The 24007-nt window shown below is 37.3% G+C and overlaps 1 protein-coding gene across 1 annotated transcript in view; it reads left to right on the forward strand.

Moving 5' to 3' along the window:
* The window catches only part of PCCA (propionyl-CoA carboxylase subunit alpha), a 374750-nt gene that overhangs the window by 160022 nt on the left and 190721 nt on the right, over positions 1–24007 (forward strand). The window contains exons 13-15 of the mRNA XM_059903326.1: positions 16886–17029; positions 18377–18451; positions 22675–22743. Of these exons, the coding sequence (XP_059759309.1) occupies positions 16886–17029; positions 18377–18451; positions 22675–22743 (288 nt within the window). The remainder of the gene's footprint in view (positions 1–16885; positions 17030–18376; positions 18452–22674; positions 22744–24007) is intronic.

Genomic DNA, 24007 nt, shown 5'->3' on the forward strand with positions numbered 1-24007 from the left:
CTTCATCTGCTGTGTATTTCTCTGTCTTCTCATTTTGCTTAACTTACTGTGTTTGGGGTCTCCTTTTCACAGGCTGCAGGTTCGTAGTTCCCGTTGTTTTTGGTGTCTGCCCCCAGTGGGTAAGGTTGGTTCAATGGGTTGTGTAGGCTTCCTGGTGGAGGGGCCTGGTGCCTGTGTTCTGGTGGATGAGGCTGGATCTTGTCTTTCTGGTGGGCAGGACCGCATCTGGTGGTGTGTTTGTGGGTGTCTCTGACCTTATTATTATTTTAGGCAGCCTCTCTGCTAATGGGTGGGGTATAATTCCTGTCTTGCTAGTTGTTTGGCATGGAGTGTCCAGTGCTGGAGCTTACTGGTCGTTGAGTGGCGCTGGCTCTTAACATTGAGATGGAGATCTCTGGGAGAACTTTCACTGGTTGATATTATGTGGGGCCGGGAGGTCTCTGGTGGACAAACGTCCTGAACTCGGCTCTCCCACCTAAGAGGCTCAGGCCTGACACCTGGTGGGAGCACCAAGACTCTGTCAGACACACGGCCATGTACGTGCGGAGTTTCTGGCCTTTTGGGAAGTCTGAGGTCTTCTGCCAGTGTTCAGTAGGTGTTCTGTAGAAGTTGTTCCACATGTAGTTATATTTTTGATGTATTTGTGGGGAGGAACCTGATCTCCAGATCTTACTCCTCCGCCATCTTGAAGGTCCTCTCCTGTTTTTATTTTCTTAATGATGTCATTTGAAGCACAAAAATTTTTAATTTTGATGAAGCCCAATTTACCAAGTTTTTAACTTATGGATTGTGCTTTTGATGTAGTTCCTGAGAAATCTTTGCCTGACCTAAGGTCGCAGTTTTTTCCTAAGTTTTCTTTTAGAATTTTGCGTATATAATTCTGGATTGGAAATAATTTTTCATTAACTTTTTGAAGGCCTTATATTGCTTTCTTTTAATTTCTATTCTTGATATTGAGATGCATCCGATTATTGATCATTTAAAATTTTTCTCTCCTTCTAAAGGCTTGTAAGATCTCCTCTTTGTCCCTAGTTGTGGTCAAAATTCGTAATTATCTACCAATTACTACTGATAAGGAAAGAACTGGCCCTTTTATCTTTTAATTTATTAACATTATAGACTCTTCTGATACATTTCCTTTATATTCCTGGAATATATTTTAATTAGACATCGTGATTTTCCTTTTGGTATTTTGCTGGATTTTGTGAATATAAATATTTCGATTTTTATTTCTTTTTAAAATACTGTCTTTACCAGATTTGAGTAGTAAAGTTACATGTATTTTTTCGAAGCTAACTGTGGGAGTATTCTTTTTCTGGGGTTTAGTTAATAATAGGCATTATCTGTTCTTTAAAAATTCAGACTTAGATGTGAATCCATTTGATGCTGGTATCATTCTCAGTGGTAGGCCTTTAAAGATCTTTCTAGACCCTTCTGTGATAGACCTTCAGTATTTTATGAGGTAATATCTATTAAAAAATCAAGGTTATTAACTTGCCCAAGGTCACAAAAAAAAGCAAAAGAAAAACCAATGTTATTGAAGGTTATTGATTGTTTTATTCACTTCCTCTATATCTTTTGTCTCTTTTTTTAAAAATTGGATCTATTTTATTTAGAAAGAAATGCAAGGATATCTTAGATATATAAAGTTTTTCATAATTTATTAAAAAATAAGATTTTATTTTTTAGAGCAGTTTTAGTTTTACCGAAAAATGAGTAGTAAGTACAGTCAGCTCCCATATACCCCTTTGCTCACTCCACCTTCCACCCCCAACTGCCAGTTTTCCCTATTATTAACATCTTGCATTAATATGGTATTGTTAACAAAGGCTCATAGTTTACATTAGGGTTTACTCTTTGGATTGCACAGTCTATGGGTTGTGACACGTATAACTGCATGTGTCCTCATTACAGAATCATGCAGAGTAGTTTCACTGCCCTAAAAATTCTTGCACCATGACATCCTTGCATTTCTTTTCTTGATTCTTTCCCTGTTTGTTTCCTTTCCTTTTTCATTTTTCTTTTCCTCTTTCCCTTCCTCCATTTGTCTGTCTTTCTCTCTTTTCTTCATGGTGATTTTCAAACATATAAAAGTACTCAAGAATAGTGAGAGCTGGGACTTCCCTGGTGGTACAGTGGTTAAGAAGCCACCTGCCAATGCAGGGGACACGGGTTCAAGCCCTGGTCTGGGAGGATCGCACATGCCGCAGAGCAACTAAGCCTGTGCTGAGCCTGTGCTTTAGAGCCTGCGAGCCACAACTACTGAGCCTGCGTGCCACAACTACTGAAGCCTGCACGCCTAGAGCCCGTGCTCCGCAACAAGAGAAGCCACTGCAATGAGAAGCCTGCACACCGCAACGAAGAGTAGTCCCCGCTCGCCGCAAGTAGAGAAAGCCTGCGTGCAGCAACGAAGACCTAACACAGCCCAAAATAAATAAATACGTTAAAAAAAAAAAATAAAGAATAGCGAGAGTGGTATGGTAAAGGCCCCTGAATCTGTTACCTCACTTCATGTTTACTTGGCCAGTATTGTTTCCTGTATGTATGCCTCCTTTTCCTTGCTTTTACTCCTTATAGCTGGAGTATTTTAACACAAATGTCAGACATTAAATAATTTCATCCATAACTACTTCAGTATACATCTCTCAGTTTTCCTTGCACTTGTAATAATGTTTACATATATATCTACAAAGTAATTTAATATGTACAGTATAGGTTTATTACTGTTTGCCTGTGTGTTTTTTTTTTTTTTTTGCTGATATTTTCCATTTATTACTGCAGTAGACAGTTGCTCTGAAAGTGCAGCACTGACTCACTCTTGTCACAGCTTCTGCACCTCCACTGGCAAATACTTGGAAATTCATTCTTGGAGCATCATGGACCACAAGCTTCTCTCTGGGTGGGAAATTACTGTCACTGCCGGTGTCACAGGGAAAATACACACACATGCATGTAAATAGAGGGATGAGAAGAGCCCTGGAGAGGAGTGGGGACCAGTTTCTGAGGGGTCCTGGAAACAGCCTGCCTGTGCAAAGGGGACAGTGACACCCCACCTCCCAGCAGCAACCTAACCTGTCTGCTAGGTGGGCCCTGGTGCACCTTTTCCCCTTCGTCTCTAGAATTGGTGATACCGTAACCATAACTGTGTCCTATCTCAGTGTAGCAGAGGCGCATGGAGTCAAAAAGAATTGAAAAGGCCTCGCAAGCTAACGTGGAAAACGGGTGGTTTGGAAAAACTGACTCTTCAATCTCCGATTTAAAGCTGTTAGGCAGAAGAGCTGGAGAGCTCTGGGGGTAAGATGCTGCCTAGCAGAAATAACTCTTGTTCTAGCCAGCATATAGTTGATGGGAAAAAAATAACTTTTGAATACTGCAAAGACAAAGGTGGGGGTGGGGCATGAGCGGCTCTCGAAAACACAAGAGGTTAAAAAATCTGAACAAATGAGATCAGAAAAAAAAAAAGTAAACACAAATACGGACAATACACCTACCCACTCGGCTCGACGAAACCCTCACTCATGAACACGTTATACACTCACACACTAATCATAGTCAGGCAGATGCCCAAAGGAGGGCAAATCCAAACGTCTGCTCTCTTTGGAATTTTCATGGCAAACTGAGTTTAGGCAAAAGTGAAGACCTCCCTGGGTCTAAACTCCGAAGGCAACCTTTGCTCCCCATTTTAGCCAGTGTTGCTCCTATACTTGTCTGAGCCCTTCCCAACTATCTGGGCACTAGAATTTATTCTTCATATTCCTGGAGTTTAAATCACTGCTACATCTTACCTGATCTAACTTCACCTGTAATGGAAGCACCTCCCTTTTGGCTCTATACTCCCCTTTTCTTTTAGGAAAAAACATCCCAAGACAGTGGTAGTAGAGGGTGTTCAGGAGTTGGAAGGTAGGAAGAGAGTAATATAAATACAGTAAGGAAATGGCTTACTGTTTGCCTTTTATCATGACATAATATCTTTATCTTGTTTAAGGGGTTTAATCTTAAATTCCACCCTGACTCATATCATGTTGCATTTCCTACTTTTTTTTTTTATTAAAAAATTTTTTTTGAATTTTATTTTATTTTTTTATACAGCAGGTTCTTATTAGTTATCTATATTATACATATTAGTGTATATATGTCAATCCCAGTTAAAAATTTTTTTGACTTTATTTTTTATTAAAAATTTTTTTAAAAATTGAAATGTAGCTGATTTACAATGTCATGTTAGTTTCAGATGTACAGCACAGTGATTCAGTTTTTTATTTATATATATGTATATATACATATATATATATATATGTTTTTTCAGATTTTTTAAAAAAAATTATTTATTTATTTTATTTATGGCTGTGTTGGGTCTTCGTTTCTGTGCGAGGGCCTTCTCCAGCTGTGGCAAGTGGGGCCACTCTTCATTGCGGTGCGTGGGCCTCTCACCATTGCGGCCTCTCTTGTTGCGGAGCACAGGCTCCAGACGCGCAGGCTCAGTAATTGTGGCTCACGGGCCCAGTTGCTCCGCGGCATGTGGGATCTTCCCAGACCAGGGCTCGAACCCGTATCCCCTGCATTGGCAGGCAGACTCTCAACCACTGCGCCACCAGGGAAACCCCAGATTCTTTTCCTTATAGATTATTACAGAATATTGAGTATAGTTCTCTGTGCTGTACAATAGGTCCTTGTAGTTTACCTGTTTTATATATAGTAGTGTATATATGTTAATTCCATTCTCCTGATTTATCCCTCCTCACCTTCCCCTTTGGTAACCATAAATTTGTTTTCTATGTCTGTGTCCTGCTTTTTTTTGTTTTATTTGCCTGTTCTGTATCACTTGCTTTAATTGTTCCGTAAGTTTTTTTTGAAAAACCCAGTCTGACACTCTTTCTTTCAGTATGAAATTTTAGTCCTTCTGATTTTAAAGTTATTTATTTATGTATTATTTATCTATTCATGGCTGTGTTGGGTCTTCGTTTCTGTGCGAGGGCTTTCTCTAGTTGCGGCAAGCGGGGGCCACTCTTCATCGCGGTGCGCGGGCCTCTCACTATCGCGGCCTCTCTTGTTGCGGAGCACAGGCTCCAGACGCGCAGGCTCAGCAATTGTGGCTCACGGGCCCAGCCGCTCCGCGGCATGTGGGATCTTCCCAGACCAGGGCTCGAACCCGCGTCCCCTGCATTGGCAGGCAGACTCTCAACCACTGCGCCACCAGGGAAGTCCCCTTCTGATTTTAAATACTTGATTTTATTTCATCTTTACTTGTGTTTTATAAATAATATTCCAGTTTTTTTTCTTTTTTCTATTTGTTGCTTGAATTAAATTGCTAATTATTCCTATTGCTTCCCATTGATAAATTGGAGATTTTCTGTCCTTTAAAATTGTATTTATGTTCATCCTCCTTTTCAGGTAGACATTTTCTCCATTAGTATTTGTAAAGATGATATAACTGGTTCTCTCGACTTTCCAGCAGTAAAGAGTCTCTGAGATAATTTCATACTTCTAGGCTATATGTTACTTTCCCTTGTAGTTTATCTATTCTTTTTCCAGAGTCCCTTTAGCTTCTATGTACACACCCCCTAGGCATGTCTCTCATTTACTGTAGCTTCTCTGTCTTTCTCCTTAAGATTTCTTCCCTAGTTCATTTGTTTGTTTAGAAAGTTTTTTCATATAATTTCCTCAGCTGGAGTATGTGAATGATATGCTCTGAAATGCCCCATCCTCAAATATATTTCTTTAGCCGTGAAAGAGGAATGATATTTTGATTGAGTATAGGATTCTTGAGTTTCTGTTCTAGTCTTTTGTAGTTTTTACATTCTCCTGTGTTCTAGCCTCTAGGGTTAAGTCTGATGTCATTCTGATTCCTCTTCCATTGTAGGTAACGTATTCTTGCTGTCTGAAAGGTGGCCCAACTTTCTCTTAAATATTGGAATTCAGAAATTTTTTTTTTCTTCTTCACATGCCTACATGCCTAGGTATATGTTTATATCCATCAACTCTGCCTTTTACTCCATGTGCCCTTTTCAGTTGTACAGATTCAAGTGTCTCTTCATTTCAGGGGAAATTTCTTCTGGTAACTATTTCCTCTCCTCATTTGTTAGTTTTCTCCTTTGGTGACTCCTGTTATTTGCCCGTTAGGTATTGTGGACAAGCCCTCTAGGGCTCATATGTTTTCCCTCATGATTACTCTCATTTTGTATTTGTGTTCTGTTTCTTGATATTATTCTTTATGTTCTCCTTCCAGGCTACTAATTCAGGTTCAAGCAGTGATCATCTTCTAAGTAATTGACTGAATTGCATAATTGGGAAATTATGTTATTTTATCCCAGAAAGTCTAATTGCATAAAGGAGTGTGTGTGTGCTTATATTGCTACTCTCGAAGTTTCTAAGTGCCCTTACTGTTTTTTGGATAAATTTTTTTTTCTGTCCCTCAGCCGCTCTATTTCACTTGACATATATGATCGTTATTCCGAATGTTTATCCTTTTTCAGTGGGGTACACCGTCTACTGTGGTTGTCTTGGGTGCTCAGTACTGACGTCTTTTGATGTAATATTCTAGGGGCAGTAGTTCTTCAAGTGGTTGCAGATAGAACCATATCTACTCCTGAGGACAGCAAGAGCATATGTCTCCTAGCATTCCCCTTGTCTCAAGGACAGAATCCAGCTATCGTTTATTGACTACTTGGACTCTTTGGTGAAGAGACCAGGGACTCTTCTGGAGCCTTTATTGAGTTTCTCTCCAGGGTCCGTGGATGTCTGCAGGCCAAGCTGTCTCCGTGACCTGTGCCTTTCTCATTCTTCCCTGGAGTTCTCTGAAGCTAGTCTCTCAGTCTTGCCCAGCCCACGAGAGAGAAGAGCCTATTACCTGTTGTTGGCTGTCACTTTGCCCCAAATCTTTGCACTTCACCTATCCTCAGCAGCTCCCTGAGTCTGGGGAAATAGAGACTGTGGGGAGGGAGTGAGCCATGTTGGAATTGCCATCTTTCCAAAGCAGAAACATCTAACCTGGGTTATCTGGACTCTTTAATGAGTTGTAGGGGAGTCCGTGGACCCTCTGAAATTGGATACACACTTTTCTAGGGAGAAATTTGGTGAGGTTCTAGACCCTAAAATGGTTCAGAACAGTTGTAGTAGACTAACGGGGACTCATTTAATCATTTTTTCCGTAAATTGCAAACATCCACTATTTTCACTTAGTACAAGTAAATCCTAACTCTGCTCCTTCCTAGCTGTGTGTCTGTAAGCAAGTTCCTTAGCTTCTCTATGCTTCATTTCCGTCATCTGTAAAGTGACAGTAATATAGCACTGGCTTTATAGGATTGTGAGCATTAAATGAATTAATACATCTAAATGCTCAGAATAGTGCCTGGTTTATACCAAGCACTCATTTTCTTCCTAACTGTAAGAATCTTACCAGTAACATCCTGCACGCTATGTTTGTTAAACATTGGTTAACACGTTTACTATTTTTTTAATTAATTATTTATTTATTTATGTTTGGCTGTGTTGGGTCTTCGTTGCTGCGTGTGGGTTTTCTGGAGTTGCATCGAGCGGGGGCTACTCTTCTTTGCAGTGCGTGGGCTTCTTGTTGCGGTGGCTTCTCTTGCTACGGAGCATGGGCTCTAGGTGCATGGGCTTCAGTAGTTGTGGCACGCGGGGTCAGTAGTTGTGGCTCGCGGGCTCTAGAGCTCAGGCTCAGTAGTTGTGGCGCAGGGGCTTAGTTGCTCTGCAGCATGTGGGATCTTCCCAGACCAGGGCTCGAACCCGTGTCCCCTGCATTGGCAGGTGGATTCTTAACCACTGCGCCGCCAGGGAAGTCCCAACACGTTTACTATTACTGTTGTCATTATAATTAATAAACCCTGTCAGTAGTCATTTTTTTTTCAGATGGCAAACTGAGCCACAAATTAGTTAATAATAACTTTCTCTTATTATTCTTTTGTCAGTTGACTGAAAAATTATTGTTACAAATGAACAAATGTAGTGGAAATACTGCTTTGAAAGAAGCTTCCTTTTCATTGTAAAGGTGTTTGTGTAAGAGTGTAGGAGAGAAATGGATATGGAACTCTTTCTTCTAAAAATGAACTGATAAAAGTGTTACATTGATAAACTATTTCTGCTTAGGCTTTTGTGCTAAGATTAATATTAGGACCTTGAATATATCGTTCCAAATTGTGTGTGTGTATAATTGTTAATTTCCAAATCTAGGCAATTTTTAGATGTTATCTTTTTGGAAGAGCAGTCTTTTTATAGTCTACAAAGATCAAAAAACCTAGAAAACTCCCAAATAGAAAGGAGTAAAGTCTTAAAGTAATTAAATGCCCAAATGTGGTCTGCTGGCTGTTCCCCCATTTTGAGAACAGAGAGCTAAATTGTACCCCTTTTGTTAGACCTTAGTCAGTGGCTTATACCGACTGCTGCAGTGGAGGAGGAATCTGCTTGTGTTGTGGAAGAAAAGTACAACAGAACTGTGGAAATTCTGCGGAGGCTGCGTATCCCCACGTCCCACCAGAGCTTCCGTCAGAGAGTCCTGTATCGTATGGAACCTTACATTCCAGGAGGGCTTTAGAAACACTTTTTTAGCGTCTTGATTCTTATCCTTTGCTGTTTCTTTTATTAAAAGAATAAAAATTATTGCAACCTAAATTCTGATTTCTGAGAATCGACTGTAACTGAACAAATATTGTATTCTAATTTCAGAGCAGTTTTAAATTTAAAAAATACTGAAAGAGTTTGGTCTTTTATGAATTGGGGTGTTTGACTGAAAGAATAGTTGGTGGAAATAAGAGAAATTATAGGGAAATGGATTTGTAATTAATTTGTAAAATTCCATTCTTGCCAGAAGTGATATTTTAGATCTGGACGGAAGTTGACATTTTGATTATATTTAAAGTCATAGAGGCCAGGATTCTCAGACGGGCTAGAGTTAGCCAGAACTGGGATGTTCTGGAATACTTGAAGTTACTCTCCTAGGAAAGAGAATATAACGAAGGGCATGTTATACTTTCACTTAATGTTTATTGAGTCTTTTTAGAAAGTTGAAGGAAAGAAGTTTTTGTTATATGGATATGAATAGTTAAACTTGTCAGGCATTTTTCATTAGTTTTTTGTTTTAAAGCATTTTATAGACTATTTTGGTGTCTTTGAGTTCTGGATTCTTATCTAGATTTTAACTTTTCAAATTTGTTCCTGTATTAGTTTTTTAGGGCTATCTTGACAAGTTACCACAGACTGGATGGCTAAAACAACATTTATTTTCTTACACTTCTGGAGACAGAAGTCTAAAATCGTGGTGTCGGCAGGATGGGTTTCTTCTGGAGGCCTTTCTCTTTGGCCTGCAGATGGACGTCGTCTTCTTGTGTCTTCACATGGTCTTTTTTTCTGTGCTGTGTGTTGTCTGTGTCCTAATCTCTTCTTATAAGAGCATCAGTCATGTTGGGTTAGGGGCCACCCTAATGACCTTATTTTAACTTAATTGCCTCTTTAAAGACCGTATCTCCAAACACAGTCATATTCTGAGGTACTAAGGGTTAGGACTTAAAGATATGAATTGGGCAGAGGAGATGCAGTTCAGTGCCTAACAGTTCTCTTATCCTTTCTTCATCTGACTATTTGTGTTGGGGTCAACAGGGAAGCTCTATAATAGAAACTGTTGAGTTTTCACTGCCACTCTTGAATATAGCCATTATTTTCAAGGTGAGTTTACAGGGATGGTGTGTTGGGGCCTATTTCCCAACATGCTTTTTATCTTTGAGTCCTGTGGATCAAAATCTAATAACTTTAGATCTTTATTTTGAAACCCTGTATTCTCAGGAGGTAGAGTTTCAGAATTTTAATAGGTATATGTTAGATTCTGTTCTGGACAAAGAATCTCTCTGAACTGAAAGAGCAAAACCAAAAATAATGACATCAGTTATCCTTTCAGGCCAGAATAACAACAAACGAAAAAGACCTATTATGCCAAATACCATTATGAAACCTGATTTTATATAACAGGACAGTTTCCTCACATTTCAACAGGTAATCATACCTGTACTGCTTTGCTGAGTTGAATTAAACAAGTTCTGCTTACAAAAGATGGCTTTCGCAAACTAAGTCTTTGTAATATCTTGTTTAGACATATTTAATAAAGAAGTTACTTTAAATTACATTAATTTAAAATAACATTATTTGAATATTAGAAAATTCTTAATATTTACTTACCTTCTACCCCTTGCGAGTATCTCTTGCACCTTGTCTGTAAAATGACAGTGGAATAGGGAACAAGTTTGTGCATTTGGAGGGATTTGGTAAATTTCAGTGTCATAGAGATGTTAGTTATGGTATGTACATGGGTCTTCTGCTTTTAGGGACAGCTTCTGCTTTGACTAAGCAGTTGGACCTCCACTTACCACCTGAAAAACAATTACCCTCCATTCAAGGAACCTTGAATACTTTTCATCACCCTCCTTCTCTGTAATGGCCAAGGTAACACATAATTTCATTGATCTGACTTCTCTCCACACTTTTTGGGACTTTCTCCTCTTTTAAACTTGCCTCAGTGTTAATTTTCATTTGAAGTTAACTTTAGTGTGTAATTAAAATTTGCCTGAATCATCTTCTCCTCGAGGAATACTTGCCTGTTATCTAGTTACCCATTCTTAAAATCTTTAGAATTATTAGGTCGTCAACACAATAAAGTATTTAGAAGTTTAAGTTAGCGAAAACACATTGAACAAATTATCTGTTGTTGATTATTTTTATTTAGCACAATGAGAGGGTTCTGATTGAAGAGAAAATAATGTTGATCAAGTCAGATATCTTTATTTTAATAATGTTTTGTAATATAAAAACAAAAATTCTAGTGACATTGCTTTAATTTTTATTAATTTTTATTTTGGAGTTATTTCAGATGTCCAGAAGAACTGCAAAACATTACAAAGAATTTCTGAACACCCTTTACTAACATTTACATTTGCTTTATCCTTGTATCTATATCTGCGTCTTTGTTTCTCTGTGTCTATCTTCTTTACCTGATACATTTCAGAGTAAATTGCAGGCCTGGTGCCTCTTTACCCCTAAAAACAAGAAAATTCTTATACATTACCACAGTACCATTATCAACATCAGAATATTAACATTGACATATTACTATCATCCAGTCTATAGATCATATTCACATTTCACCAGTTGTTCACTATTGTCTTTTATAGTAAAATACAACATTTTTCTGGTTCAGGATCCTATGTTACATTTACTTGTCATGCCTCTTTAGTCTCTCTCCATCTGGAACGGTTCCTTAGTCGTTTTTTTTTTTTTTTTTTTTGGTCAAGTATGATCTTTACATTTTTTTATGAGCACAGGCCATTTATTTTCTAGAGTGTCCTGCATTTTGCATTTGTCTTTTTTCTCTTGATTGTATTCAGGCTTTGCATTTTTGGCAAGAATACTACAGAAATGCTATTGTTCTTCCCTGAGCACCATATAGGAGGCATGCGATGTCTGTTTATCCCATTACTGGTAATTTTGGCTTGGTTAACGTGGCATCTCTTACGAACTTATGGTTACCAAGCGGGGAAGGGGTGGGTGGGATGAATTGGGAGACTGAGATTGACATGTATACACTATTATGTGTAAAATAGATAACTAATGATAACCTACTGTGTAGCACAGCGAACTCTACTCAGTGCTCTGTGGTGACCTAAATGGAAAGAAAATCTAAAAAAGAGTAGATAATATGTATACGTATAGCTGATTCACTTTGCTGCACAGCAGAAACTAACCCAACATTGTAAGGCAACTAAACTCCAATTAAAAAAAAAAGAAAAGGTGGCATCTCTTGCATTTCCCCACCGTAGTGTGAGTGTTTCTCCCCTTGTCATTAATGAAGGTATCTTATAGGGAGATACTTTGAGGCTCTGGGCATATCTCATTCTCTCCTTCATTAGTTTTAGATACTTCCTAGTTTGTATTTAAGGAGGAATAAGGCTAAAGACTACAGTGGCAGTGGCAGAATTTACGATTTTAACTTTTAGAATCAGAAGGTAGATAATGACGACACAATGCCAGAAAGATTTAGCTTTTCTAAATTTATTACTATTGAAATTTGATACATCAAAACTCAGGTGAATCAAAACCTAGTTTACCTCACCATTGCATTTGATAAGCTCAGTTATTTATTTTTTTGAGAAATACATTTGAAGCAACAAATTAGTAAGAGAGTGGCAAGAGGTCTACACAAACACTGACAATAGTGACAGTTTGATGGTGACTAAGAAGACTAAATTAAAATAGCAAATAGATCTATAAAAAGCTGGCTGACTGTGACCATCTAATGTAGGTGTATAGAACTGTACATACTCATTCTAGATCTTGAGTGTGATTATGTATCATAATAAGGCATTTGATGATTGTAGTTGTTTGTATCTGTTTGAACAAAAGATTCATGGTGCGATAGGGGCATTGCTAGTACAAACTGATTTATAAGCTACTAATAGAACCTGCAGAGTAGCACTGACTTGATGAATATATCCCATTCAATAATTTGCCTTTGAGGATTCAGGAATTCTAACTTGGATGGGATGGCTTACTCTTTTTTTGGCTTGTATGTGTATGTCTTGCCTCTCTCTCTCTCTCTCTATGGCTAGGTATTACTTTTGCTGACTAAATCACAAGATTTATATACTAGAATGTCAATATATTAATCTCTAATGCACAATCATACTATCTGGTGGATCCCTCTTTCATATGTTTCTTGGAACTAGCACACATTTCTGTTGAATAGGGAAATCATATATGAAGACCAAAAATTTGTTTGGTGAGGACAGAGTCACATAAGGGAATTGAGTTTTGTATTTTGAATATTTGTGTTTTGAACCTTTAGACACACTAAACGTGTGTCCTGTGGAAGTCTCAGTCCATAAAGATAGTCTGCAGAAGAAGGTGCGTGGTGACATAAGTGCTATACAGCCTCCTCCTAGAGTCCCGAGGCATATTCACAGATTAATGAGTCTGAGGAGTCTTTTCTTAAATGAACCTGTTTAACTTCAGTTAACTCAGTGTTTCCCAGAGAGAAGTTGCTCAGAAACCTTGTCCCCCCACTGCCTCCCCCCACATAATAGCCCTCAGAATAGATGTTTATTAGCATCATACTTTCAGAGGTAGTTTTTTCTTCTAGGTTGGACGAGGTAAACTTGTTGGCTTACCAGAGGCCAATCTTTGAGCTTTTTTTTCTTTTTATAACCTTTTGTTCCAGTTAGCCACCTTTACTTTCCATTGATCTTACCTCCCTCCCTTCCTTTCTCCTTTCCTTTTCTTTCTTTCTTTTTTTCGCAGTTCACTAGTTTTATTTTCCGTGGATAAACAAGGGAAACATTTGGAATATCTGAGGATAAATAAGGGACAACAGGCTGTGTGCTCAGAGGGTTCACAGTCATTTTTTTATATCTCTGCATTTCAGAAGCTTCCAGGCCTTTCATTCTTCTTCCTGGGTTGACTTTTGGGCCTCAGAGTCCTGCAGGGGTAGGTTCTCCAGGCAAGAACGGGGTATCCCTGGCCTTTTGTCTTTAAACACTAGATTTTTATTCAAGGGCTAGAGGATAGTATTTTAATGATATTTTAAAATCATTCATTGAATTATATTTTGGCCTGTCAGCCATTTTGTCTCTTTGTAACCTCTGCCCTTATCTCTTTTTTTTTTTTTTTAAATTTTAATTATTGTTTATTTATTTATTTATTTTTGGTTGTGTTGGGTCTTCGTTTCTGTGCGAGGGCTTTCTCCACTTGTGGCAAGTGGGGGCCAGTCTTCATCGCGGTGCGCGGGCCTCTCACTATCGCAGCCTCTCTTGTCGCGGAGCACAGGCTCCAGACGCGCAGGCTCAGTAGTTGTGGCTCACGGGCCTAGTTGCTCCGCGGCATGTGGGATCCTCCCAGACCAGGGCTCGAACCCGTGTCCCCTGCATCGGCAGGCAGATTCTCAACCACTGCGCCACCAGGGAAGCCCCTGCCCTTATCTCTTAAGTGTTGAGTTTAACTTGCACAGGCAAACTATGCCTAAATTCTCAGGGATGGGGGATAGACATGGTTATTTAGTCAGTGTTACATTTACGAGATTCCTGATGATGATAATAATAATACAGGGTCTAAAGGAAATGTTTCACACATCCTGTTAAATAACTTCAGAATTCTATTAAAATGTATTTAGAAAGATTTCTTTCAAAAATGTTTAAAATTGTTTTACTTTAAAAAGACATATTACTGTTACCTGAAAAATTCAGGTATGTCAGACTATTTTGTATACTTTAACAATACTTGAACCTAAGTGGATATTTTTTTAAAAATTCTTTAATGATTTTGCCTTTAGCAGCTAGTTATTATTTTAGTTATCTACTTATTTTATTTTGAAATACTTGCAGCTCACTAATTAAGATTGTAAAATGTTGTGTTACTGTTATGTAACTCTAAGTTGGATTAAAGTGGGTCCATTTTTAGATTCTATTCAATACAGGTCTAATAAACTTTTTTTTCCTATACATTATAGGGAGGTCTTCTAAGGTGAAAGAGAGCCTTACAATGAATTTTTGACTGACCACATCTTTAGACTTTGTAATAATGTATTTTGTAAAAGACAGCAGCTCATAATTATATAGCTGTTTATGTTAACTACGTTCTTTCATATACATTTTTCCACGAGGAAGAACAGGAAGGTCATATCGCCTCTGGAGTGACATAAATTCCAACCCTGCCTCTACCACTTACTATAGGTGTGACTCTGGATTTGCTGCTCGTTCATTCAATGTATATTTATTTGTCTACTATATAGTATGTACTTTTCTGGGCACTAGACGTAGAAGGATGAAATTAAATCATTCTCTGAGCTTTTAAAAATGTTTTCTCACTTAACAAAGATATGTGGATAGTACTGATATAGAGCCCTTGGGCACATAGTAGGTTCAGCTCTTGAATAGTTATAGTGGTAAGATGCTTTCTCACATGAAATTTGTTTCTAGCACTAATAGAGGGGCTTTACATTCGTTCCTTTCTTATTATATTTATCATATAGAATCTTGTTTTTTGGGACTTCCCTGGTGGCTAAGAATCTGCCTGCCAATGCAGGGGACACAGGTTCGAGCCCTGGTCCGGGAAGATCCCACGTGCCACTGAGCAGCTAAGCCCGTGCGCCACAACTACTGAGCCCGCGTGCCACAACTACTCCTAGAGCCCGTGCTCCTAGAGCCCGTGCTCCACAACAAGAGAAGCCACTGCAATGAGAAGCCCGCACACCGCAACGAAGAGTAGCCCCCGCTCGCTGCAACGCAGCGAAAAGATAAAATAAATAAATAAATTAAAAAATCTTGTTTCTCTCAAAACCATAGTTTGCTCCCAAAAATATATTGATATATTCTAAACTATCTAATAAGATCTTTACTTAGTGTCACATTTATTTTACAAAGGGTCAATGCTTATTTTAGTCATGATTTGTCATTAAAATTATGTCAAAATGTCTTAAAATGTTGTTGAAACTGTAAACAAACTCATAACACACACAGAGCTAATTATGGATGCCATCTGTTTATTTTTACAAAGCTTTTTTTTTTAAAAGACCATGGCATTGTCTGCTTATGATAAGCTTCAAGATTATTATAATGACTAAGTCCTGTCCTTCAATTAGCGTAGTTGAAGATGGGAAGACAATTCGTTTGTTCATTGACCTTTTCCCGTGTCAGAGTGTATGAAATATGACATGTCATGATAAAGAAACTATTGTGAAGTGCATTTAGAACATGCGTAGTTTTTATGAGAAAAGAAATTGGTATCAAAGCAGCAGATGTGGCCAAAATTTAATTTAAATTTTCAAAACGTATTCAAGGTTTTGCATGACAGACAGATTATCTACTCTTTACCAGTGCCAAAGTGGCTTTATTTTAGCTCAGTTAAGTTTAGGATCTTGTAAGCAGTCGATCAGATTTATAAGGATGTGTATGTCTGTTAGTATCCCTGTATGTCTCTGCGTGTTTTTGTATATGTGTATCCCGTGTGCTAGTGTGGAAGGCCAGGGATCCCCATGACAGCATCGTCCAGAGTAGTTATCAGCAGTTTGCTGAGAGAGCCGTGATTTCACTGGCTCCGTTTTGTTACGGTGCATGCTAAGCACTCCCCACGTAGGTCTGGAGGGAGAACAACCTGCAGGACCCATCTGCTCGTTTCTGCTACGCCGCATTGATGTAAGAGTACGCTAGTCTGGTTGCTTGTCAGGACAGGTTAGTGAAAGCATGCAAGTTGGTGAAACTCAGGCGAGACCAGTGCTTTGGAAAATCATAAGCCGCCTCTATAGATGCCATGCTAAGTGTAGCAGAATAGGTTAATTATCAGCCACATTGAGGATTGTAGCTAAATATGTAATTTTCAGGTAAGAATTAGTCTCAAAATTAAAAGTGTTAAACATTGTTGGACCACATCTAAATAAAAACTGGGAAAAGTAGTACAGATAGTTTACAGATAATTTTGGGGTGTCATTTTTCTTACCCAGCTTTGTACTATATGGTGTTGATTCTTTAATTTTATTCTCTTAGATCATTTTAAAGTTAAATATGGGAACTTCCTTGGTGGTCCAGTGGGTAAGACCACCAATCCAGTGCGCTCCCAATGCACGGGGCCCGGATTTGATTCCTGGTCTGGGAACTAGATCCTGCATGTGTGCCGCAGCTAAGAAGTATGCATGCCACGACTAAAGATCCCGCGTGCCACAACTAAGACCCAGCGCAGCCGAAAAATAAAATAAAATAAAAATTTAAAAAAATAGTCAAATATGATTAAATATTAAATATAATTAACCTCATTTTACCCAGAAATTGTTGACATTGTTCTTATTTCTGTTTATTTACCTTTTCCTACAACTATTGACTGGCACATCTTGGCCTTGCAGGTTGAGCATCCTGTCACAGAATGCATTACTGGCCTGGACCTAGTCCAAGAAATGATCCGTGTTGCCAAGGGTTACCCTCTCAGGCACAAACAAGCTGATATTCCCATCAGCGGCTGGGCAGTTGAATGTCGGGTTTATGCCGAGGTAAAATGAATGATGTTGGGAGGAAGGATGGTGGTTGTGTCCTGAGTTATGGGACCACATATAGCTAAGCACAAGGTAAACTTAGGGTTTTATAACTTGTGTCAAGTATTTGATTATGTAATCCATAAATGAACCAGAAAAAAAGGTTAGATCATTTTAACGTAACTCAAAATAGTTTTAAAGAATTGAGTTTAATTAATTTTCATGTGTTTTTTTCTGGTTGGAGGAATAGCTACTAATCATTTTAAGGAACAAGAAAGCATTAGTTAAATATTGTTGTGTTTGAATGGACCATGGTTTTTGTTTTTGCTTATTTTCAAACCACATTCGAAATGAAAAGGGGCATTTGTTTCTCTGTGTGTGTGTGTGTGTGTGTGTGTGTGTTTGTGTGTGTGTGTTTTAAAGAGCTACCTTAGTTATACATCAGTTGTTAATTCAGTGTTTAAATTTTTTCCAACAGTTTTTCCCTAATAATTTTATCTCTTATGATTATGTAAAAATAACAACTAAAATTTAAATTGCAAAGCTTCAATTCATAGTTTTAATTATGGATTTAACTCAAAAACTCTCAGTTTAATACTTTAATTTTATTTTATAATTAATCAGGTAAAGCAGTCAACATCTGAAAATGCTTTTTTTCAAATGGTTAAAACAAAAATGCAAGGAAACATTTATACCATCTTTTACTTTTAGACATCGAAGCCTATCTGTAAAATAAAAAACAAATTAGTAGTATCTGTGTTTAAAAATTCTGGAAGTTTTTTTGAAATTTTTTTAAGGATCTTGAGAAATATCTATGGCTTGGTTATATTATATTTTAAGTGGTATTCTTTTCTTTCCTATTGTTATAACACTGAACTTACTATTTATTCTGATCTAAGATATTTATAAATGGAGCATATATCTAGTAGCACATTCGAAGTTACTTTTCAGGCCTTTGTTTGAAGAACTAAAATGCTCAAATTTTACCATATGTGAGCTGGTTTGAGAGTAAGAAAAACAAATATCTTTAGTGCACTACATTTGTTGTTCTGAACTTGAGTATGTTTTGATGTAGCTCCTAGGTTATTTTATTTTTGCCCAAGGCATTCTAAGAAGATTATAGAAAGTTGGAATTTTACCAATTTCAATAAAGTATGATCAAGGTCAGGCTAAATTCTGCTTACAGTTCTGTTTGATTTTTAAATACATTTCTAAGTTGTCTAGAGTGAGGATAAGACAGTAATATTCTGAAATCTGTGATTTGGTAAATAGGCCTATAAATGCTTCTTCACTGTATAAATATTTAACCTTACTTGTGCTGATTTATATTTCAAAGACTGTGCTTCCTGTCCTTTGAACTTTCAGGACCCCTACAAGTCTTTTGGTTTACCGTCTATTGGGAGATTGTCTCAGTACCAAGAACCAATACATCTACCTGGTGTAAGTCATTAAGCTGTAATATCAAGTGAGGGGTTAAAAAATCTTGATTTATGTCACACTTTTATGTTAAAGCATGTCAACACCAAAGGGTGTAAATTGGATGACAAGTGAAATTCATGGGGAATCACAGTTTTTTGTTTTTTCATATTTTGTACTGTATGATGTTCAGGAAAGTCAGAATTCACCTAACAGGGGAAGTCTGGAGACATCTGACTTCTAAATAAATGATAGCTTACAGTGTTCCCAGTTCTTTTGAAAGTCATAATGAAGAAGATTCATGGAATCTTAAGAATGGGAAATGACATTTCCGTGTTACAATTTAATCTTTTCAATAAATCTAATCCTGCTTCCCTGTATAGTCAGATGTCAAGAAATCAAGCACAGAATCAGCTCGTTAATCTAAATGGATTAAGGAAAACAAAGTGTACCTCTTTCTATGAAGTGTCAAAGCCTTTAAGAAGTACGTATTGTGTACACCACTTAAAGAAAGGCGACCGCTGTCCACTGTATTTATACTTCTTCTGTGTTTAATAGCTGTTCTTTAAATAGTTCTTGTTGCATGAAAAGAACAAGGACATACCCTTTATCTTAATCAAGGTAGTAAGTGCGTATATATATGACATTATGTTAGCTAGTGGATGACAAGGCTGTACCATCTGTGAATATGATTATTCAGTTTGATTACTGGCATGAAGATGGTGAAAGATTACAGGAAGAATTCTAAATTTGAAGATGTTATTGGATATATGATTTATTTCACTTTTTAAATTGTTTTTGCCCATGTGCTTTCTAAAGGGACTTGACCCTTTCTAGGCTCGGAGACTCCATGCTGTGTTCAAAGCCTGAAGGCAGAAGAAAAATTGTAAAGATTTAACAGGCATTATGTGACGTTAAATAGCAGATGAGAAAACAAGTATCATAGGGACATATCTAAACATTTTTTTAATCAAACAAAAAAGTATTAAATAAGAATTCATAATGATTACTCTAGTTGTTAGAAGTTTTCACCATGTTGTAATAGCTAACAGGATGTCAAACATTTTGCCCTCGCAAGTTTTTGCAATTTGCAATTTTCAAACGTGAGACCTGTTGAAAGTACAAGTGATAATGGACAAACTGTACCCCCTACAGTCTTTGTCCCACCAAATCTTTCTTCAATTAATGCTGCAGCAGGAGCTTTATGTAATAACATTTGCAGTTGTGAGCCATCCATAGAAAGAAAAAACAATTAAAATGCCTTAAATGTTCTGCTTACTGCTGTTATTTGCTTGTGTGAATGTTGCATGTCAGCTAAATGGACCAAGGAATAGATAAAGTGATTGGGTGCGGGAGAGTGCACACTAAGCTTTGTCTATCATTATTGCTGGGAGCAATCAAATTGATGTCAGCAGGACAGTAGATGCGCTGACAGCTGTAATTATGTATCTCCATGGTGATCACTTTTGGCCTGTCATGGAGGCCCATGAGTCTCCTCCCTTGGAAGCATTTAATCAGATTGGGCTGTCACTTGTCAGGTAGACATGGCGGGCTGGGAGTTGTGCTGAGGGGGAGAGGTGAATCAAGAATGAAGGGTGGGAGCTGGCTGATAGTTTCACAGGGTCCACTGTGTGAAGAAAGACATTTAAATTATGCCCGAGGTTTCTGAGCAATGGTTTGAGACTCATACACAGGTGCTTGGGTGGTGGTGGTGGTGGTGGTAGTTTTTCTTCCTTGCCTTCTTAAACTAGATTAGTTTTAACTCAGGAGATCCTTTGCAGCTCTTAACCGTTTTTGATCACAAGAATACATACTTCAGAGTTAACTTCTGGTTTGTGTTTTTCACGTTCTTCTCTAAGCCTCCTATTTGCTTATGTGGCAAAGATGAAGATTTTCTTATCTTTGATCACTATATTTTGTAAATTTGTTATTTTCAGACTGCAGTTTTTTTCTGCTTAGAAATTTGGTTACAATTCCACTTGACTTTATTCTTAAAGCTTTTAGTGCAAAAGCTAAAATATATTTTTTGGTATAGGCTTTGTTTCAGTGGAGGAATGGAGACTTAATTTTAATTCATTGTTAGACATTTTTTTGAATTCTGATTATCATTTGGAAAAAGCTGCATAGACAGTAAATTGTAAGTCAGAGTTTTCATGCTTTGTTACAGTTTTAAATTGGAAATGTTGATTTGCTTATACAAAGATATGTGTTGATTATATTTAATACATCTTTATTTTACCGTATATATTTTTAAATTAAAAAGACATACCTTCTGTGATGATAATTTTATTAAATAACAAAGACGTAGTTATATCTAAGAGCCCTAGGTAACTTAACTTTTAGGGTGATGTTATTCAAGGTAACTAAAGTTTTAAGTTACTATAGGAGAATGTAAAAAATATTCTTTATTGTCTGTTATTTTACTAGTGGGTTGAACATCAAAGTTCCACACTAGCTTTGCAGCAGTTTATGTAGCAAATAGTAGCATATGTTTTAAGTCAAAAGTTTTAGAACTTGTACCAATCTCAGTTTTAAACACAGCTTTAGCAAGCATGCTATGGTTTTAAATAATACATGGTGGTAAAATTAGCTCTTTAACTTTTTGCTACTACAATGAAAAAAATGCAAGTTCAGAGCTGTCTTTTCTGTTATGTAACTTGATCACCAGTTGTCATTTTGGGGCAATTTAAATGTGTCTAGGAGGTAGATTTTGATATTATTGCTTTCACAGCTGCCCCATTAATTCTTTTATAGTTTTTATAAACACTGTGAATTTCATAGAACTTCAGTTGATGTCCTGAAGTGTGTTTTCAGAAAATAGAAAGCCAAATATATGTTTTAAGTGTGCTGAATGATTTTCATTTAGAATGAAGATTTTCATATATGAATGTGAATGCAAATATAAATATCCATATTATTTCATGAGTTGTTTGCAAATACAGAAATAAAAGCACTCTGGGTATGTGATAATGTTATCTTCTAAAACCTTACAAAGAGGATAACAGTATGATTTTTTTTTACGAGAATGAAACTGTGGCTTATCTTTTGATGTCATCGTATAATAAAGCCATCATCGAACCCTCATGTGGATACCCTAGACAAGAGGTTCTACATGTGGTCCCTTGATAATTGCCTAAATTAAAATATTAAAGGCTTAACAGCCGCTGTGTTGACCTTTTTCTGCCTTGCTGCAGACAGATGAGCTGCTGTTTATTAGGGAGGCTTCTTCCCACAGGTGAAGAGCTATGTGAGCTTTGCTCTTCTCTTCCCGCCCCTTTACCATGTTGGGCACCAAAGTCCTGCTGTTCTAGCAGCTTCCATTAAATTCTTCTATCCTCAAACCCCCTAGGACATGCTGGACTATCTTAACTATTTTGATTAGCTTTTAAATACTTCAGATTCCAAAACTTAAGCACAATAATTTAATAAATATTTCATCCTCAGCAACTGCTCATTTTAAAGTTTTACATGGCTAACCTCTGTGCCTTACTGCTGGTATCAAACAGGGAGATGAAAACAAGAATCAGCGATGTACTGACTAAGTTGTTGGCTGGTTAACAGCAATCAGGTTCTTCAAAAGAATATTTTGAACTTGTGCTATTTTTTTTTTCCCCGTGAAAATCACAAAATCAGAACTTTAATTGGGGCTGTGTCCTTACAAAGGAAAGCCATGAGAAAAGCTGTATAAACATTAAGGTCTCAGGGGACTAACAGTAACAGAAAAAAACCGCGTTTTACAGTTGAGAGGGTGAGGCAAGAAAGGAAAGTGTTACAGACATGAAAGCCACAGGACCAGTGTTCCTATGGAGCTGATGAGCAGAGCTCCCGGGTCCTGCTGCACGGCTTGACTGGGGTCCGCACTGGAGCTCTCGGAAGAGTAGAGTGGGCAGTGTGATTAGAAGGGGCGTCGTTCATGCTCTCCTTCAGTTGGAAGACACCGTCAAATAGCTACAAACACATCCCACGAAAGTGATGTATAAAGTTTTGTTTGTTTGTTTGTTTGGGTTTTTTTTTTGCTCTTTCTTAGTTCCTTCGTTTAGTGGGAGAACAAAAAAATATGTGTTGTACTGTATAATAACAGATCAAGATAGTCTGGTCTCTATATTTTTAGGTTGTTTTTCTACTTACTGGAAGCTGAAATGTTATTTGAGACTGAAATTATCCATCTGCTTCGTGGAAATTAAATTTGTTGTTAGAAAGATAGCTTCACAATATGAACTTTCTTTTCTTTTCTTTCTTCCTCCCAGGTCCGCGTTGATAGTGGCATCCAGCCAGGAAGTGATATTAGCATTTATTATGATCCAATGATTTCAAAAGTTAGTTCGACTTCTTAATGGTTTCTTTCAGTTTTCCTCTGAAGAGACAATGGACATATATAATTTAAAAGTCTGGGGAAAAAAAAAAGTCTGGGATGGGTACTTTATCTGAATCATGTGCTATAATTAAACAAATAATGATGGCCACTGATGGAAAAGTGAAAGCTGAGCAGCTTTTCTTTCTCTTAAGAGAAATTTCGACATCATGTTAGTTGGCAACACTCCCTCCTCCCCAGTGAAATTAGCCCATCACCCCATCACCCCAGCCGCCACAGTAACAAGCTTAGCTAACCAGTGGCACCAACCCAGTCCACTGCAGGGAGGAGTTACATTGCTTTCTGGCCAGTGAACATTGTCCAAGATGAAAGTATGAATGCAGGTGATGTCAAGGAGTTGAGGTGATAGGCTGTGTTTGTTAGAGGACTTTTCACCTTTTCTCTTCAGTTTTTATGAATTACTAATTAATTTATGTAGATTTAAGATACTTAAATTTTGTGTAAGACTATAAGATGTCTTTTTGCTCCCTTTTTGAAATTTGACTTTCCAGAATAAATTAACCAGTCTACTTAAAATTTTAGATCTTTTGGCATTTTCAAATCTTACGATCTTATAAAGTGTAAAATTCTTACTGTAGTGGTTGAAACTGGATTTTATTTAGAATATCCTTTTTTTTCTAAAGTGATAGACCTGTATTGAAGGATGACTTCTTTACCAAAACCCCTATTTCTTTTTCTTTCTTTTTTTTTTTTTTTGACCATGACGAGTGGCTTGCGGGATCTTAGGTTTCCTGACTAGGGATTGAACCCAGGCCTCAGCAGTGAAAGCTCGGAGTCCTAACCACTGGACCACCAGGGAATTCCCAAGCCCTATTTCTTAAGATTTTTCTTTCTTCCAAGTGTACTTTTTTCTGTAGTTGTAGTAAACAACCCATTTTTTCATTTTTTTTTTCACTTAAGTTTTTATACTAATATTGTTAAAGTGAACTTTAGGTATTTTGTTTGTTAGAGAAATACTATTTAATTAAAAAATAAAAAATACAATAAAATATTATAGATATAGGGTTCCATTTTTAGATGAATACATTTCTGTTCAGAAAAATGGCCTGCAAATTAATTTTCAACCTGGCTTGATATTGAACAGCTAATTAAATGTACTAAAAAATTGGAAACTATAGATGGACTAACATAGTAACCAGAAAAATACTTTACGAATAGTTCTTACTGCTAATTTATAAAAGGTCTAACACATATAAATAGGCACAAAA

Source organism: Balaenoptera ricei, chromosome 18 (genome assembly GCF_028023285.1).
Source record: "Balaenoptera ricei isolate mBalRic1 chromosome 18, mBalRic1.hap2, whole genome shotgun sequence".
NCBI classification, from domain to species: Eukaryota; Metazoa; Chordata; class Mammalia; order Artiodactyla; family Balaenopteridae; genus Balaenoptera; species Balaenoptera ricei.